Source organism: Odocoileus virginianus, chromosome 10 (assembly GCF_023699985.2).
Source record: "Odocoileus virginianus isolate 20LAN1187 ecotype Illinois chromosome 10, Ovbor_1.2, whole genome shotgun sequence".
NCBI classification, from domain to species: domain Eukaryota; kingdom Metazoa; phylum Chordata; class Mammalia; order Artiodactyla; family Cervidae; genus Odocoileus; species Odocoileus virginianus.
The window spans coordinates 30,398,694-30,418,256 of record NC_069683.1 but is presented as its reverse complement, the minus strand read 5'-3'; the positions used below and the strand labels follow the sequence as shown (position 1 = coordinate 30,418,256).

Genomic DNA, 19,563 nt, shown 5'->3' with positions numbered 1-19,563 from the left:
TTAGATGAAATGCTAATTGCTATGAGGCAGGATTCTCTCATCTAAAGCTGGTCATCCTATTATGCTTTGCCTTTGAAGTACTTATCACTATTTTAAGTTTTAGATTTCCTTGTGTGACATGGATGCGTATCTCTCCATCAGGGTAGAAGCACTGCTTTTTTATTTATTGTGGTGTCCCTGGCACCTAGCCCAGAGCCTTGCACATAGAGATGTGCAATTAATATCTGTCAAAGAACGGTAACAAAAGCTAGCAACAACGGTTTGTCTAGTTATTCAGAACTTATGGAGCACTACATATAGCATTTACTATATGTAACATATATATTTTAGATTTCTTATTTATTTTTATTTTTGGCTGTGCTGGGTCTTTTCTGTCTCGTGTGCTCCTTTTCTAGTTGCGGTGAGCGGGGTCTACTTGTCATTGTGATGCGAGGGCTGCTCATAGCGGTCACTCCTCTCATTGCAGAGCACAGCTCCAGGCGTGCAGGCTCAGTAGCTGCGGCTCGCGGACTTAGCTGCCCTGCTGCATGTGGAATCTTCCCTGACCAGGGATCAAACTGGAGTTGCCTGCATTGGCAGGTGGATTCTTAACCACTGGACCACCAGGGAAGTCCAGCATTTACTATATGTTAAGTGTTTTCAGAGCTCTAACACCTAGTCTGTAGCATGCCCCCCAAAGATGAGTTCCTTCCTCATTCTCCGTATTTAACCTACATCCTTCCTTATGTGGTAGGCAGCTTCTAGAATGACTCCCACTGGTTCCTGCTTCCTGATATACATGCCTCCCCTTAAGTGTGGGAAGGACTTAGGAACTTGCTTCTAATGAATAGAATATGGTTAAAAATTCCCTGGTGGTCCAGTGGCTAAGACTCCACAGTCCCAATGCAGGGGGCCTGGGTTTGATCCCTGGTCAGTGAACTAGATCCCACATGCTGCAACTGAGAGTTCACATGCTGCAACTAAAGAGCCGATTCCAGTTTGTTGGGGGAATCAAAGATCCCACGTTATGAAACTAAGACTCGGTGAAGCCAAAAAACAAAAAGCATCTAGTGTAGATTTTTTTTTTTTTAAAAAAAGAATACGGCAAAAGTGATGGGATGGCACTTCTGTGATGAGGTTACCAGACGCTGACTCCTTTCTTGTTAGCACTGTGTCTCTTGCCCTCTAGGTGGCTCACTCTAACGGAGCAAGCTGCCACAATGTGAAACGCTCTATGGAGAGGCTCTCATGGCAGAACTGAGGGGAGCCTGAATCCAACAGCCCTCAGAGGTGCTGAATCCCTACCACAATCATGTGGAGGGGTGAAGGAACAGATCCTTTCCAGCTGAGCCTTGAAACGACAGCAGCCTGTGACAGATCCAGAGTCTGAGACCCAGTTAAGTCACACCTGGATTCCTAACCATGAGAAACCGTGAGACAGTAAATATTGTTTTCAGCCACTAAATTTTGGGGCAATTTATTATACAATTGGTAACCAGTGTACCCTATTTCTGCTGCAGGACTCGCTCTCTGTGATGGCCCACATTCTGTCTGTGGAGTGTGTTTCTAAATAAATCCACTTCTTACTTATCAAAAAAAAAAAGTACCCTATTTCTGCAATGAAATAATATACTCATGATTTCACTAATTTGTTCAGTTCTTTGAAATGACAAACCATTCCTTTAAAAAAATTTTTCCAATGAAGCAATGAGTGGAATCAAGGGTTTACAGTGAGAATGCTACTTGTTTCTGCTCTCTGGCTGTTTAGAATAGTGAGAAGGACAAGAACTCTGGGGTTCAAATCCTGGCTCTGCCACTTATTAGCTGTGTGACTTAGAATATGTAGCCTCAGATTCTTTTGTAAAATGAGTTTGTGGTGAACATTAGTTAGTAAAAGTGCCGAGCAATGTCTGGTGCAAAGTAGGAACTCCAAAATGTTTAACCCTTTCTCTCTCTGTGATGAAACCACATTACTCCCCTACTTCATGTCTCTAATAAGCTCCATATACCACCACCTCGACTTAAATGTCCTCCTTCGTTCACTCACAGAACACTAAAACTGCAAGAGGCCTAAATACTATTTGGTTTAATTCCTTCACTTTGAAGAGAAAAGATCTGAAGCCCAAAAAGATAAGGACTTTTGGTTCCTGGGCCAGAGTTCTTTCAATTATATACAATATTTGATTTTTCTTCTAGGAACAAGACACAGACCACCGTCTTTTCTTCCATTTGAAGTCCTGTTTGTGAGCCATCCTTCTGTAGCAACGATGCATTCAGGGAGGGAGGGTGCTGGGAAGTAAGGAGCCAAAGGTAGGTCATGGGGCCTCACCTGCGCTGTCCTGATGACTGGGACCTGGTTCTGCATGGTTGGTTTTAGAGTTTGCCACACAGGCTGGAGGCACCCTGTGGGCAGCTGAAAGCACCATGCAGGCTGAACGCCCCAGAGTCCCCGGCTGCAGTTGCTTTAGGATATTCCTGAGCTCTGAGATTTCCTTGGTGGTCCTGCAGGGAAACAGGGAGCACTTGGTTTCATCCAGAAGAGATTATATTTTGCTCACCCAGGTCAGAAGCATCTAACCAAGAAAGTCAGGTTTGGTACATAGATGCGGTGAGGCCTAGAGTGTGGAAGTAACTGAGAGAACCCAGACAGGTCCTGTGTGTCTATTAGTGATCTGGTAGTTTCTTCCAGGAGAAAGAACTGAGAAGTTGACAAGAGACCTCACTCTGGCAGTTACGTACATTTGGGGATCCGGGAAGAATGTCCTCCGGATGGAAGGATTAGCCAGCCAGGGGCTGGGACCAGACTCTTGAGCATCAGAAGAGCCCTGAGGAGTAAATGGAGAAATATGAAGTACACACATTCACCACCAGGGGGCACTGTCACATAATGCCAGGGACACTACCAAACTCAGGGCTTCAGCTTAATGAGTGAGTGTATTTGCTATAACTTGTACATGGCAAGTTGGCCTGTCTATGTACACACTTTTCCAGCTCTAAGATGCGAGATTTGGTGACTTTGTGTAGTTAATTCCCAGTATTAAGGATTTTGTTATGATCCTGAAAGACCCCAAGATAAAAGAATACAAGCTATTGGGAAAACCAGGGCTATGGGACTCATATTATATGCAAATTTGTAAACATGTATATACATACACGGGCTTCCCTGGTAGCTCAGCTGGTAAAGAATCTGCCCGCAATGCGGGAGACCTGGGTTCGTTCCCTGGGTTGGAAAGATCCCCTGGAGGAGGACATGGCAACCCACTCTAGTATTCTTACCTGGAGAATTAGCATGGACAGAGGAGCCTGGTGGGCTACAGTCCATGGGGTCACAAAGAGTTGGACATGACTGAGCGAATAAGCATAGTACATCATATACTTACACCATGGACAGAGGAGCCTGACGGGCTACAGTCTATAGGATTGCAAAGAGCATGACACGACTGAAGCAACTTAGCATGCACACATGCATATACATATATATACAACTTAGTGGACATGAGTTTGAGCAAACTCCAGGAGCTGATGAAGGACAGTGAGGCCTGGCATGCTACAGTTCATGGGGTCGCAAAGAGTCAGACACAACTTAGTGACTGATCAACAACACATATTTTTAAAAATTTATACATATATAAATAGAACACATAAAATTGATTCACATAGGTACAAAACTCAAATCACTCATCTCTATATACCCGTGTGACAGAAACAAATTATACACACATAGGTATTTCTTTATATTTAAAAACAGTTCTATTTTGAACTATTTGGGGATATTTTAGTCATTTTTCTCTTTTAAATGTTTAAATTCCAGGATGTTTTATTTTGTGAACAATTTTGCTCACCTATAACTAAAAACCTACCAATTTTAGCCACTACTTCTAGCTATCTATAAAAAGATGTGTATATAGATATCCCATGTCTCCTTCTAGCATCAGACACTGTAACTATCAACAGGCATCTTATAAACCTTTTGGCTTCTAAATTCAGAAATGTCTATAAGCAATAATCAAGTACTGGATAATTTCTACATAGATTTTATTCATGTGGTATGCTACAGTTTCTTAATTTATCTGTGTCAATTCATTTGTGGCTTTTTCCTTTTTATCTTTTTCCAAATTTTCTTTTTTCCCTTAAATTAAAAATTTTTTTCCTTTAATTTTAAGCTCTCTAAAAACAAAACAAAACAAAAGTTCTCCTTCTTCTATCACAGATTCTTTTATTTATTATTATTTTTGGCCTCACTGCAAAGCTTGCAGAATCTTAGTTCTCCAACCAGAGACTGAAACGGGCCTTTGGCAGTGAAAGCTCCATGTTCTAACCACTAGACTGCTGGGGAATTCCCTCACAGATTCTTTTAAAGGTAAATGTCTTTCTTTCTTGTAGGGAATTATACATATATATGCCTTTCTTGTAAAGCATGATTTTGACCTCATTCTACAAGTTTGAGAAGTAGCATTTTTATTCACATTCACAATTTTCTAATATACCATTACAGTCTCATCTTGGACTTAACATTAATTTTAAAATATTTAATTTTCCAGGTTTTTTTCTTCTTTTTTATCTTGTCTCATAAATTTCGGAATGAATACTAATAGAAAGGGTTACTAGATGGGTATGCAGAGATGGTTTTCTAATTTTAACTATAAATGAGACTAAGTATCAGGAGTTGAAGCCTTTCCAGGTGGCGGTAGTGGTAAAGCACCCACCTGCCAATGCAGGAGACATAAAGAGACATGGGTTCAATCCCTGGGTTAGGAAGATCCCCTGGAGGAGGGCACGGCAACCCCCTCCAGTATTCTTGCCTGAAGAATCCCATAGACAGAGAAGCCTGGCAGGCTACAGTCTACAGAGTCGCAAGAGTTGGACAGGACTGCAGCGACTGAGCACACATGCATATTATCAGAAATTGAGCTTCGAAGCAGAGGCTAAGTGGAGTCTAGTAGCCTGGGTTCCAATCCAGTCACTGCTTGGCAGTGACCTGGGACACCCACTACATTTCTCTTGTGCTTCTGTTTCCTAACTGGAAAATCAATGATCATGAAAGACCTTACCTCACAGGGTTATAAGCCTTTATATAGTGCTTTCACAATAATATACCATTAGAATGACATATTGGAAAAAAGTCTATGGCATTTTTTTTTTTAGACATCTTAAATTGTATAACTGAGTGCCATCCATTTGTTTCCACGTATGAACCCTCTCTTACAGAAACATTTCCGGACCTCCTCTCCCTGCGGCATCAGAGAGGGCCTGCAATGGGTGTCATTCTACTCTGGCTGTTCAGTGTCTGACATGACTCTGAGTTGCTGACTGCCTCCTGCTTGATCCCACCATGGCCCTAAAGGTGCAGAGTAATTTAGGTATCTGGCTACAATGGAAAAGACTCCAGGAAGCATTTATTTATGTCCTAGTATGCCCAGGACACCCTGCTGTGTGTCTGTCATCTTAAGTATAACTACTAATAGCACTCTTTTTGGCTCTTGAAGTATCTCAGATTGGATGATAAATTTTACGGTGACCCTACCTTCCACTCCCCCCTGAAAGGTTATTTATATAATCAGCATTTATACTAGAAAGCCTACTTTGTTCTAGGCACCGTCCTAGCTGCCAGGAATGCCTGGTGGAACAAGATAAACAGGTCCCTAATCTCCCAGAGCTCCCACTTTACTGAATAGCCAGGCCACAGAGCTCCGGAACCCACAGGGACAATGTTGGAACCTGGCAGAGCACAGAGAACTGCTTCCATTGATCCTTTTGCATTTGCAGCCCTTCCCACAGGGGAAGAGTAAATCTCAGGCCTTACCTTGCCTCAGCGCTCTGGGCCTCTCCCAAGGCTATGTGACAAAAGCCTCTCTCCCCTCTGTCTGCTCCAACTCCATCCTCTCTTCCCAAAGTGTGGTCTCTTGTTGTTTTTTTTTCCCAGTAACCTCAACAGGAGTGACATCTGTGAAGTTCACTCCTGGGAATCAAAATTCTTTTGGTTCTGCCAAATGAAGCTTCTAAAAAATGTACTGTATGCCCAGGAAGCACTGTGATGTAATGGCAGGAGACCTGGCTTCCTTCCGGTCCATACTCTGCTCTGACTCACTGTGTGAATTAAAATATATACATTTCCCTATCTGAGATATAAAATGATGGGGTTGTGACTTGATGATCTCTGTATTTTTTCATCCCTAGAACTCTGGCTCTAGCCTTGTGTGATTACATCTTCATATTTGTGAGTGAATTTGGTGGAGGTTATTTGCTTGAAAAGATAAATGGAGACATGAGTGGTAAGAAAGCAGGAGTAGTTGGATCAGCCTTTGAAAGAAAAAAATAACTAGAAAACTTTTTCCAGTAGTCATATATGGATGTGAGAAGGCTGAGCACCGAAGAATTGATGCTTTTGATTTGTGGTGTTGGAGAAGACTCTTGAGAGTCCCTTGGACTGCAAGGAGATCAAACTAGTCAATTCCAAAGGAAATCGACACTGAATATTCATTGGGAGGACTGATGCTGAAGCTGAAGCTCCAATACTTTGGCCACCTGATGGTAAAAGCTGACTCACTGCAAAAGACCCTGATGCCGAGAAAGACTGAGGGCAGGAGGGAGAAGGGGATGACAGAGGATGAGATGGTTGGATGGCATCACCAACAGAATGGACTTGAGTTTGAGCAAGCTCCAGGAGATAGTGAAGGACAGGGAAGCCTGGGTGTGTTGTGGTCCCTGGGGTCGCAAGGAGTCAGATGTGACTCAGTGACTGAATGACAATAGAACAAATGGTCCAACAGCTTTGTGCACACTGTACCGAAGGCTCACTCACTTGGCTCATCTGTGTTCATGCCTATTTGTGAGAAAGGGCCACAAGCCCATTTATGCGAGTATTTGCGTTCTTTTAATAATCATTTATTTATTATTTATTTGGCTGTGCTGGGTCTTCACTGCGATGAGGGTTTTTCTCTAGTTGCAGAGAGCAGGGGCTACTCTTCAGTTGCCGCGTGTGGGCTTCTCATTGCAGTGGCTTCTCTTGCTGTGGAGCACGGGCTCTAGGGTGTGTGGGCTTCAGCAGTCACGACACGTCGGCTCAGTAGTTGCAGCTTCCAGGCTCTAGAGCACAGGCTCAGGAGTTGCTGTGCATGGGCTTAGTTGTCCTGTGGCATGTGGCAATCTTCCCAGACCAGGGATCAGGCCTGTGTCTCCTGCACTGGCAGGTGTATTCTTTACCAGTGAGCCACCGGGATGCCCTGGTTTTTTTTTAAATTAATTAATTAATTTTCTTTTTGGTTGTGCTAGGTCTTCATTGCAGTGCACAGGCTTCATTGCTCTGTAGCATGTGGGATCTTAGTTCTCCATGAGGGATCAAACCTACATGCCCTGCACTGGAAGGCAGATTCTTAACCACTGGACCATCAGGAAAGACCTTATATTCATATTTGAATGTGTATGTGTATGTGTATCCATCCCTAAATCAAACACCAGCTTCCTAACTAGAAACAGAAAAGGCTGGGACATGCTAGGTCCCCATAGTTCATACCTGGCTCAGCCCTGAGCTCACAGGGACCGAGGGACCCTCCACAGGGTCGTCTAAGGAGTCCAGAGAGGAACATACCCGCAGGAAGGCCAGGCCAAAGGGCTGATGACGTGTGAAGGGTTGGGAGCAGGTCAGGCGAAGTCGATCCCATGACTCACCTGAGGCTGGGGCCAGGAAATCGCCTCAAGGAGAAAACAAGAAAATGAGGGAGAAGTGAAATGCATGAATGGTAGGGAGTAAGGGAGAGAAGGTCAGTACTGAGGAGAGGAAAGAAAGGACTGGGACTACAGAGAGAATTCCACCCTAAGGGAGAATGGAGGTCTTTCCTCCCCCCATCTCGGGTGCTCAGGGTCTGGCAGCACCACGCAAGCCAGTCAGGGCCCTCTCTACCCAGCGCTTTGCCTTCCCACCATCGCTCCTCTGGCCGGGGGCCATGCTGTTCCCAGCGTGACTATATCCTCGGTCTATACCTCTCCACAGACCTTACCACTGTCTCGTTTTAACAGGGGGTACCCGGAGGGTTGGAGTCTGGGGTGACCACTTGCCCAGTGGATCAGCTGAGCTACATCTATCCTTCCTGGACCATGAGACCTCAATCTCCCTCAAGGCACTACCTGCTCTACATACTTGCTCACTGGATCACAGACCAGTACTCCCAACCCTTCTCATCTTCCATTCCCAGAACTAAGAGTACCTCATCTCGTATCCCAGGTCACTTCTCCTTCACAACATTACAAATGCCTCCAATTTAGACACAGATGAATGAGTCCTTCCTAGACTGCAAGTCCCTGGAGGCCAGGAATCAGACCATGTATTTCTTGTGCAGTGCCTAGTGACCACAGAGATGTGCAGTGAAGAGGACTCAGGAAACACTGTATATAACATAACCACAACCACCACACAGCATTCCTTCACTTACAGAAATAATTTTCCTACACTCACACACATTTATTTGTTGTTGTTGTTGTTTAGTCACTAAGTCATGTCCGACTCTTTGGTGACCCCATGGACTATAGCCTGCCAGGCTCCTCTATCCATGGCGTTTCCAAAGCAAGAATACTAGAGTGGGTTGCCATTTCCTTCTCCAGGGGATCTTCCCAACCCAGGGATCCAACCCACATCTCCTGCTTGGCAGGCGGATTCTTTACCACTGAGCCACCGGGGAAGCCCTATACACATTTATACGAACACTCTAATCACAAATGTGGGTTCTATATCTGGCTTCACTGAATCACATGTTATATGTAAATATAAATCATAGCTCATAAGTATCTCTGGCTATCAGGTATTGTCATCACAGAGAACTCACACACAAACACACCACGCAATGGTTCACTCATTACCCTATCCCCACACAGATGTAAGTGAGCCCCTGCTTAGGCTCCCTCCCACAATACACACCTTCCAGCTGGCACAGCCCTCTAGAGTCCAGTGTCTCTCTTTTTCATTACCACTGTCTCTCTCAGTCTCTCATTTCTGCTTTTGCCCTCCTCACCATCTTTTTTTTTTTTTTTTAATATTTATTTATTTGGCTCATGGAATCTTTTAGTTACAACATGGATCTAGCTCCCTGACTAGGGATTGAACCTAGGCTTCCTGCGTTGGGAGCACAGAGTCTTAACCACCAGACCACCAGGGAACTCCCTCTCCTTACCATTTTTAAACATGCGGACCCCTGAGCGGTTTTTTCCCTGCTTTGAATCAGCCAGGGACATCAGCATGGTTGCAGGGAGCAGGGTGACGAAAGGTCTGTCCAGGGACCAGGAGGAACGACCCACGTCAATTTGCAGGAAGGCACAACCACAGTTACCTGGGGACAGAAGGTTGTGAGAAAGTGAAAGTGGGATGATGGGCTCCCCTGACTGCCCACAAGGGGATCGGTGGGCAGAGGACATTCCTCCTTTCTAGAGCTCAGGGGAGGCCCAGAGAGGTCGAGCAACACAGTGAGTCAGTAACTGAAGTGGGACGAGACCCCAGCCCACTAAATCAAGGCTCCCCGTGTTCCTCCCGCCAGAAACTTTTCCCTGATCCAAGAGACTCGCAGTTTCCCAGTCCTCTGGCTCTGGTGGGCAGTGCTAAACTCTGTCTCTCTCTGAAATCCTTGCTAGGGAGCCTGATGTCTCTCTGTCCTGACAGAGCTGAGACAGATGGTCTTTGTCAATTCTCTATTTCTAGAGAATTCTAAGACCAGCTTTCTCAACCCAAAACTCCTATGGAGCCTTCCTGCATGAACCTGCACAGTTCATCCCCAAGCATCCTCCTGACACTGATATTTATTTTTAATTGTATTTTTAGTTTTCTGTTTTTAATTTTCTGATGGCACTGCACAGCACATGGGATTTTAGTTCCCCTACCAGGGATCAAACCCACGCCCCCTGCAGTGGAAGTGCGAAGCACAGAGTCTTAAGCACTGGACTGTCGGGAAGTCCCCTTTTATATATATATACATATATATATATATATATATATATATATAAATTTTAAATTAAATTTTACCTTTTTCCTGGCCATGCTGGGCAGCTTGCAGGATCTTAGTTCCCTGACCAGGGATCAAAGCTCTTTGCGGTGGAAGTATAGTTTTCACCACTGGACCACTACTATATACTACTGATATTTAGAGGCATATATAAGTTCTATCTGTTGGCACTTAGGTTTGTTAATGTCCTAAGGCTTCACCTAGACTGCTCAGATCAAAGCAAGGCAGGCATGCTGTGTAACTAAGGGAGTAGCACTCATAGGGTTCAGCAATGTCAAATGCCTGCCCCAAGGGCAAGGGCCACATATCCCCTTCACGCCAGGTAGGGCTTGCTCCAGGAAGGCTGTTCAGTGAGACTGCATTCGAACACACTGCTGCAGCCCTGGGAGGGAACGGTACTCCTGTGCTCCCCACAGAGGCTCCCAGGCCTTGGAGAACTCACTCACCCACGTCGATGTAGCCAATGGGCACTGCCCTCTCCAGCTGCAGCTCCACTTTCAGCTGCCTGCTCTTGTCCTGAGGACAGCTGAGCCACGGTCCCCTCTGACTGTCTGGGTTCAGCAAATTCTCCACCGGATATTTGGGATCCTAAGTCAGAGACAGGAAGAGAAATGAGGAACCTCATCAAGGGAAAAAAGGATGTCCATGAATGAGGGATCTCTACACACCTAAACCTTTCCAGGATCCTAATGGAAAAGGCGTTAGACAGGAGTCCATCTCTCATGTACCAAGGGATTTATAGACATCGCTCATCTCTTCTTTGGTTTCCACTACCTCATTTAATCTGCCTCATAACAACTTTAGGTGGTTACTATCACTGCTTCTTAGTTAAAAGATGAACAAATGGATGCTTAAGTTCAGAAACTTACCCAAGGCCACAAGACCAAATAACCAACCAAAGTTGGAACTCTTTGGTGTCTGAATTCAGAATTCTTAAACACCACATAATACTATAGTCTTTCCTGTAGTATTGGTTCCAGGGGATTGGTTCCAGAACTCCCATGGATATAAAAATTGGTGGATGCTCAAGTCTCTTATATAAAATGTATATGTATGTATATCTCTCTGTGTACTTTACTCATCTCTAGATGACTTATAATACCTAATACAATGTAAATGCTATGTAAATAGTTTTAAATACAATATAAACACTATGTAAATAGTTGCCAATATGTAGTAAATTCATGTTTTGCTTTCTGGAACTTTCTGGAATTTTTTTCCCCTGCATATTTTTGATCGGTGGTTGGCTGAATCTGGGGATGTGGAACCCATCCATATGCAGGGATGACTGTTTCATTTCATTTATAAGGTGCTTTCACAGACATGTATCTTCAAAGTAACCCTATGAGATAAGAAACACAAAGATTTTTATTCTAAGTTTACAATCGATGGTTAGAGATGTTGTTCAAAGACAATAATATTTTTTTTTTTTTTAGTTTTTTTCTTACTATTGACTTTTTTTTTTTCTTTTTTTTTTTTTTTAATTTTTATTAGTTGGAGGCTAATTACTTTACATCATTACAGTAGTTTTTGTTATACATTGATATGAATTAGCCATGGATTTACATGTATTCCCCATCCCAGTTCCCCCTCCCACCTCCCTCTCCACCCGATCCCTCTGGGTCTTCCCAGTGCACCAGGCCCGAGCACTTGTCTCATGTACCCAACCTGAGCTGGTTATCCGTTTCACCCTAGATATACATGTTTCAATGCTGTTCTCCTGAAAGATCCCACCCTCGCCTTCTCCCAGAGTCCACAAGTCTGTTCCATACATCTGAGTCTCTTTTTCCGTTTTGCATATAGGGTTATCGTTACCATCTTTCTATAGTCCATATAATGTGTTAGTATACTGTAATGTCTCTTTAATCTTCTAGGGCCTTACTTCCTCTGTTAAGAGTGAGCGATGTTTCTTCAATTCTCATTTAGAGAATTCTAAGACATCTTTCTCAAATCTATGAGATTCCATGCTGATATGCCCACAGCTTCCTCATCCATAGCTCTCTGGGCATCTGGTTTATTTTATTGTCTTTTGGTTTTATAATATCGTGGCTGCAAGAACATTGGGGATTTATTCCAGGATCATAAGCCCTGGTGTGTCATGCCAGAGTTGATGCTGGTGTCGGATATGCCATTTCTATTTCCAGATTTTTTAAATAATTTTACACTTTTTCCTGGCTGACTCATTGCGATTATTCCCTACCAATAGTGGTAAGAGTTTTCACCGTATTTCTGATACAGACGCTTTAATTTATCTGCTTGGTAGTTTTGAAATGCTAAGCTCACCTGACTGGCTGATCAATGACCATGTGGCGAGCATGCTGTGATAATAGGGAGTTGAGCATCTTTCATGGTTCAGTAGTCTAATGTTTTGCCCAGGAGGAATGCCCCCTGTTGGAGGTTCTTTGGGCCCTGTTTTCAGTGGGTCTTTTAATTTTCTGCATTGAGCCTGGGAGGGTATAGGTTAATCCTTGTCTGTGCTCCATGCTTATATTTCCTCCCCACTCGAGGGTGCTTTTGCACCTGCTTAAGCTGCAGTCCTTTGTGTGTGCAAAAGCTGAAGTTCTTAGGTCCCATTGATTGTTTTTGCTTTTATTCAGCAAATTCTCAGGATATTTGGGTCAATAGAGGACCGCTGAGTGATTGATGTATGGGGAGAAAGGTTGTCCATATGGGATCTCTAGACCCCTAATACTTTCCTGGTCCTTAAATTTAGAGGTCATTTCATTCCAAGTGAGTTTATAATGTTTTTCTATGGTTTTACTAATTGTTCTAGCTTCATTCTTTACAGGTGGTTACTCATGCTTTTTCAAAAGATGTAAAAGAGGATCTTAAGTTTCATGTAACTACCAGCCACAAGTCGAAATAACGATACCAAGGTCTGGAATCTCTTGGTGCTATTCAGATTTTAACATCCATATACTATATTTCTGTAGTTTGGTCGATGGCCAGATCCATATGAAAATTGTGGATGCTCAGTGGCTTTATATAAAATGTAGTAGTTGTTTCCTCTGTTCATTCTTCTTTCTCTAGTGATTACTTACTAATCAATGTAAATTGTATGTAAATTTTACAATACAATATTAAACACTATGTAACTAGTTGCCTGTGTAAAAATACATGTTTGCTTTCTGAATTTTGGATTTTTTTCTATGATTATTTTGGGTGTATGCTATTTGACAGATTTGGAATTCCCAATCCATAGCAGGGTATACTTTTCATTTTCTCTTTGAGTTGCTTTCACAGCTTTATGTTTTCAAAGTACTTGATTTAGTAATATACCCTAAGTATTTTATTCTTTTTGTTGCAATGGTGAATGGTATTGTTTCCTTAATTTCTCAAAGACAATAATATTAAAACTGAGATAAAATTCTCAGTTCTGACCCAAGTCAGGTGTTTTTTGGTGGAAAGGCCTTGAGCAAACTACTTTTTCTCCCTGGATCTAAATTTCTTCCTAAGTTAAGGTGGGGGAGGCTAGACTCATGGTTTTCAATATTATTTTTTTTTTTTTAGCAATAAAACCCTTCCTTTTAACTGAAATCTTACACTAAAGATTATTTATTTTTTCAATAATAAATATTTTCAAAAATATTTTGATACTAATTATCAATCTTACTTATCATTATTAAATAATTTTAAAATTTTTAAAAAATAAAAGTAGAGCTATGGTTAAAGCACTGGTTGAGGAGCCTGGAGACATACTTGTGGCCCCTCCCTTCAACTTCCAGAAGTGGGTTTCTAGGAGTACAGCTTGAAAATCACAATATTAGAAGAAAGCTAATGTCCTCTAGCATCTTATAAGGCTGAGTCCATGAACAAAATCATTTAGGCTGACCATGTAGCTAAGAAAGATAACAGTAATTTTTATTTTATTTCACTTTGGAGTTGACATAGTAGTTCTTAAAGATTCTCTAAGGGGCTTTCTGAAATGTGGGGATAATTTTGACTGTCATAGTGACGAGGAAGCATTGTTATCACTAGGGTCTGGAGGCCATAGATCTGGAGGCTAAACATCTTACAAGGCATAGGATATCGCTATAAAAATGAAGACTTCTCCTACGCAAAACACCAATGGCACCCCTTGAGAAAGACTAGAGTAACAGAATGGGATGTGTGGGGAGGAGCGGAAAATGGATAGAGATGACAGCGGAGGACAGGGCCCAGCATCGAGCACTAACTGGGATAACTGCAATTTCCTGGAAGTGGATTCATAGGAGGGATGCTGAGATCCCCTTTGATGGCAGTGGTGTTATCCTCACAGGTCAGGGATGACCGTGAGTGCCCTAGCCTGATCAAAATGACAGTGTGACTAAATTGCCCTTCTGGGGACCCTGGTATAGACTCTGGGCCTATAGCTTTGCCAGCTGCCTCCATAGAAGGGTGGATTCCTGAGGTTGCTTCCTTCTTTACCTTTGAGGTCTGCTTTTATGTATCCTGCATTGCTCTGAGAGAAACCTGAAGGCAAGAGCTGCATTTCCTGCCTTTGATTCTGAACTCCTAAAGAAGGGAAAACGGCTCTTCTGTTGAATTGGGAGTTTCCTGAAAGTGGAGCTAAGTCTCCTTTTTTTTCTTTCATTCTTTTCAGTCACCAAGAAAAAAACCATGCCTGCTAATTAACATACCTGAGAGGAAAATGACACCACATGGCTAATCTTCACTGGAGCCATGGTGGGCCCAGCAGCTGTCCCAAGCACAAGGCAAAATGCTTTCTCCTGAGATCTCTTCTGTCACCACTTTGATGCCTATATTCTGGTCCCATCAGCTTCCAGAAGAGAAGGAATCGTCATGTTACTCCTAAAGAAGAGAACAAAAGGAAAATAAACAAGTCTGGAATGTTTTTCTGGTAACAGGAGTTATTTACATCAGTACATCAGTCACTATTTCTGATGACCATCATGGGGCTGGTGGGGTGGTGATCAGGGAGCAGATCTAGAGTCGCTGATGAAATTCCAACAAAAGTAAAACAAATGGAATGCAATAGAGCAGCAAGTACAAAACATATATAGATTATCAATAGAATTATATTATATATATTTTATATACATATGTAAACATGTAGATATTGGATTTATATGAAGGTGAGCCCTCATGGCATGAACTATCCCTTAAATTATCCATCTTTATAACCCTAGATTCTACCTAGCACATAGTAAAGATGTGCAACAAACATTCAACTAAATAAGGGATACAAGTTTATTGTTTTTTTTTCCTTCCCATAAAACAAATCTTCTTAGATTAAGTTACTTCTCTACTAGAGATCTTCAAGGGCTTGCTGACATACGCAAATCCCTTGCTATATGGTAGGACTAAATAAACTTTAATTCAATTTGACCTCTCAAAGCATCTACAACATAGATCTGTCCATTTCCTGGTTTATCTCCTACTATTCCTTTCAGCAAGGGATGTTTTACCGTAATTACTTTATTTATTTAATCTTAAAAGGTCATGTGGGAATTTGTATTTTGTCTTTTGCTGAACTTTTTATGGAAAAATTTAAATATATACAAACACACACACACACATATATATTAGTATAATGAACTCTCATGCATCACTTAGCTTCAACAATTCCTTGGGTAGAGAGAGGTGTTTTACAGTTGTCGGAATGTCTTTAGATGGGATCTCTCTTCAAATATTTACCTGTCCTTTCACTCAGGTTTCTTAACTCACGTGGTCCCTGAAATGAGTCCATGACCTCGATATACTCATGGACATAATGGTCTTGTGTCCTTCCTACCAAAAAACCTTTTTCCCACCTCTGAGACTTTGTTCATGCCATTGTCTCTGCTTGGAATGTTCTTTCCTCCTTTCGCTGACAAATCTAATGCATCTTTGATGGCCAAATGTCATCTCCACTCTGCTCAGCACTCAAAGTGATAGCTCCCTCCTCTAAATTCTATATTACAATGATCTGCATATGTCTTTTGTCCCTTGACCAACTGTAAGCTCTTGGAAGACAGACTTCATGTTTGATTTATTTCTGTATCCTCATTAAGAGGGAGAAACATAGTTTCAGATTAACCAGTGTCCACTGAAAGAATGACCATAAAAATTAGGCTCCAAATGGTCAGCCATTATGGAATGCTCAGAGTGAGGTAGCTACTGTGACAGCAGTAACCAAAGTCTAATGAATACCATTCTAAAGGTCACAGGTTACATTCAAGATGGTACCAAGGCTTCAAAGAAAGAAGAGGTCAGGGTGAGTCCTGAGTCACCTCCCAGGCCTTTAGATGAATTAAAGCTGATTATTCTCATTATAACAACTCACTGAACATTCAACAATTTTTCTTACTCTCTGTTAGATACCGGAGACAGAAAAATAAATAACATAGATAGGGTCTCTGTTTTGGAGAAACTCCCAGTATACACCTGTGATTTGATGGAAAAACTCCACCATCTCTCATAACTAATACACATCTGACTGAACCAGTCCCAACGCTACACTCCAGGCTTGGGGACCCTGAAGCTGTCAATATTAGATACTTTATTTAGCTAATATTTTCGAGGAGGGGGTTGTCTAGCAGGTACCAGACATTGGACTAGGTTACACAGTGGTGAATAAGACATATACAGTATTTTTTATGAAAATCACTATCTATTAAATTGCTTGTTCTCACAGGATTAAGTGCTTTCTGACTTCACTGCCCTTGCATACACTGTTGTTCTTGTTTTTTGGCACCAGCTTATTTACCCTGTGTGTACCTGCACTAAGCAGTGAGCTCTTTGAGGATACAGATTTTTGTCATGCTCATCATCTCCCACACTTCAGAGAGATGTTGGAACACAGTAGGCATAAATAAATAGCCATTGAAAAGAGTACTTCTTAAGTCAATATAATTCAATCAGACTTGCACAGAAGTTTCTGGCAAACACAACAAACTCATCAACCAATAATGGGCCACAAGCTGCTACTGTTTTTAAATTTTAAATACTACAAATTGGCAAGAAAAGGGCAAGCACTCCGATATAAAACTTGGGACACGATATAAACATACAATTCACATAAGATAAAATCTGAATGACCAATACCCCATATAAAAAAGTGCTCAGCCTCACCGATAACAAGGAAAGAACAAATACCTGTTCCTCTAAGACTGGAAAAAATAGAAAAGTCTACAATATGAAGGAGTAGCAATAATATGGGGAAATGGGCTCTCTCATAAACACTTCCAGCACATCTTAATTCTGACTAGCTACATTTCAAGAATAGCCACCTGTCCTGGTTTACTTAAACAGCGCAGCTCTAGCTCATGTGTACAAAAAGATACATGTAATGTTTCTTAATAGCAAAAAGCATAAAATTCTAATGTCCACTAGTTGAGGAATGGATGAACGAAATGTTCTATATCATACGGAATACTATATAACAGTTAAAAGGAATAAACTAGATGTAAATATATGTAAACATGGATAGACTGCCTCCCCCCAAAAGAGTGAAAGAATAAGTTATTAAAAAAAAAATACATAGAAAAATAGCATTTAAGTTCTTTACAAAAGGAAACGAAACAATACTTGTACTGCCCACTGAATACACAGTAGTTTTTTTTTTTTTTCAACAGACTGGGAGAATACACAGCTAATTATAGGACTTGCTTCTAGGGAGAATGAAAGGGTAATGAATCTGATAGTAAAGGGCACAGATAAATCCCACTTCTGTTTCATATTATCTTTCTTAAAAATTGAGTATGAAAATAGATTATGATGTCAATCATCAATTGGGGGTGGTGAGTATACGGTGTTTATAATATTCTATGTACCCAGTTTCACATAATAAATGTAATTCCCATTTTAAATAAATGTAGATGGTCCCAAATGAAGTTGACGGTCAATCTAATAAAGTGAGCCCACAAGACATCCTAGCCCTATCTATGCTGTAGATTCAGCCGGGACCTCCGGGGGGCGGGGTGAAGTGTAAGCAGGGACCACAGGCTTGCCAGGTGTAGGGTTCAGATGTACAATGTACAAAAAAAAAAACCAGGGTGCTGGAAATGATATAGGAAACTGTAAGCTGGGGTGCAGCATAGTGAATAAGATGTACAGGACGGAAGTAAGGGTAGAATCTGGACACGCAGTCTGTGGGCACAGCAAAGAATTCGAAGATGTGTGAAGTGGATCCGGAGGCCTGAGAGCCTAAGGAAGCAGTTTGGGGGCCGTGGAAGTTCCGCAAGACTCTTCAGCTCTCAGATTCCTGAGCCTAAGCCGCTACTTCCACCGCTTCTGGGAATGCGCTGTTCTGTTCCCTTACTTTATGGCCACCCTTCCTCCCTTTGTCCATTCCCCTACCCATCGAAAACCCGAATGACCCTCACCAGGGATAATGGACCTCGAAGTGCCACCGCTGCCTTAGATCTTGGACCAAAAAAAAAAAAAGTCCTCCCGCCAATTTGGCCCTCTAACCTCCGCCTTCTGACCCGAAGCACCACGCTTCCGCCTCCTGAAGCCCGGGAACATGTTGGGGCCTCAAGAAGCTGCTGTTTCCGGAAATTGACTCCCACCAAGGTAAGAAGACACGTGCTGTAGACAGAAAAATACTTTCGGGTGGTTTACGTATATTTCACGCATTGCAAATCTCCCGGAGAGAGCGGACTTTAAACTTCCGGGTCAGTTTCTGTACATTCTGGGAAATGTAGTCCTTAGTCTCCACGCTTCACTCGAGTTGCCCATTGAGGGAGCGTCGCAAAATAGACAGTTTAGGGGCCCTTCTCTTTGGTTCTACACAGGGGAAAACTGGTGACATATCTGTACTGAAAATAATACAAGGTTAATTTCTCATTTCCTAATATCCCTCCTCCGCCGCCGAAGCTTAGAAGTACACGGAATCCACCCCTCCTTAACCTTTAAGTGGGTAGCAAGAGACAGTCTCTTAGTTGCCTTCGGGTCTCTGCCTGTCTTGGTGCCCCGCCCCCTCTGCCGAAGCCTGTACAGTCGATTGGCTAGAAGCAGTTGAGCGGCGGAAGCAGCTGGCTCGCGCGGGGCCTGCGGGGAGGGGGAGAGCTGTGAAGATGGCGGCAGTGGTGGAGGTGGAGGTTGGAGCCGGTGCTGCCGGGGAACGGGAGCTGGATGAGGTGAGAAGAGTTGAGAGTTGAGGAGAAGAAAGACTCAACCTGAAACTTCAGGGAAGGGAGGGGAGGTATTGGGAGTAGGCGTCCTGGGAGAGACGAGATCCTTAGAGGGAAGGAGCCAACTGTGGAGCGGGTGCGTGGAGAGGGAAATCTGAGGTACCCAGGACTCGGGGACTCGGAGGCAGTCATGGGGTGGAAGACTTGCAGCAATCTCAAGGGTGGAGGTGGAAGACAGAGAGAGAAGCCAGAGGGGTGGGGGTGTTAAGATTTAGGATTATTAGCTGAGGTCCTGGGGAAGACTAAAGGGCTGCCAGGTGGTTTGAGTTAGAGGGGCGTAGACTTCTGTGAGGGAAAGCCGGGTTTTCACTGAGGGAAAGGAAAGGACTGTCTGGGTTTGGAGTCGGGGGTGCGGGGGGACGCGGACTAGGGAAGAGTGTTTATCTACTAGTGTTATAGGTTTGAGTTATTTTTTATGTAAGAGCGCTTTACATTCTAGAACTTTGTACATAATGTGGGCTCGATAGAGTTTTGGTCAACGA

The 19,563-nt window shown here is 42.7% G+C and overlaps 2 protein-coding genes and 1 long non-coding RNA gene across 4 annotated transcripts in view; 2 read left to right on the top strand and 1 right to left on the bottom strand.

Moving 5' to 3' along the window:
* Positions 1-7,486: 7,486 nt before the first annotated feature.
* Positions 7,487-18,926, bottom strand: XNDC1N (XRCC1 N-terminal domain containing 1, N-terminal like). The gene is made up of 5 exons (XM_070473327.1): positions 18,360-18,926; positions 14,585-14,756; positions 10,412-10,553; positions 9,144-9,299; positions 7,487-7,671 (listed from the first exon to the last, which is right to left on the bottom strand). The coding sequence occupies exons 2-5, from the start codon at positions 14,627-14,629 to the stop codon at positions 7,487-7,489; spliced, it is 528 nt and encodes a 175-aa protein (XP_070329428.1). The 5' UTR covers positions 14,630-14,756; positions 18,360-18,926.
* Positions 10,890-14,799, top strand: LOC139037131 (uncharacterized). Its single transcript, XR_011489951.1, has 2 exons — positions 10,890-11,016; positions 14,548-14,799. It is a non-coding gene; the product is annotated as an uncharacterized lncRNA (long non-coding RNA).
* The window catches only part of RNF121 (ring finger protein 121), a 79,114-nt gene continuing 78,477 nt past the window's right edge, over positions 18,927-19,563 (top strand). The window contains exon 1 of one of the 2 annotated variants that reach the window (XM_070473304.1): positions 18,927-19,027. In XM_070473304.1, coding sequence (XP_070329405.1) covers positions 18,965-19,027 — 63 coding nt within the window. In that variant the 5' untranslated portion in view covers positions 18,927-18,964. The remainder of the gene's footprint in view (positions 19,028-19,563) is intronic. The other variant, XM_020883842.2, reaches the window with a different exon arrangement.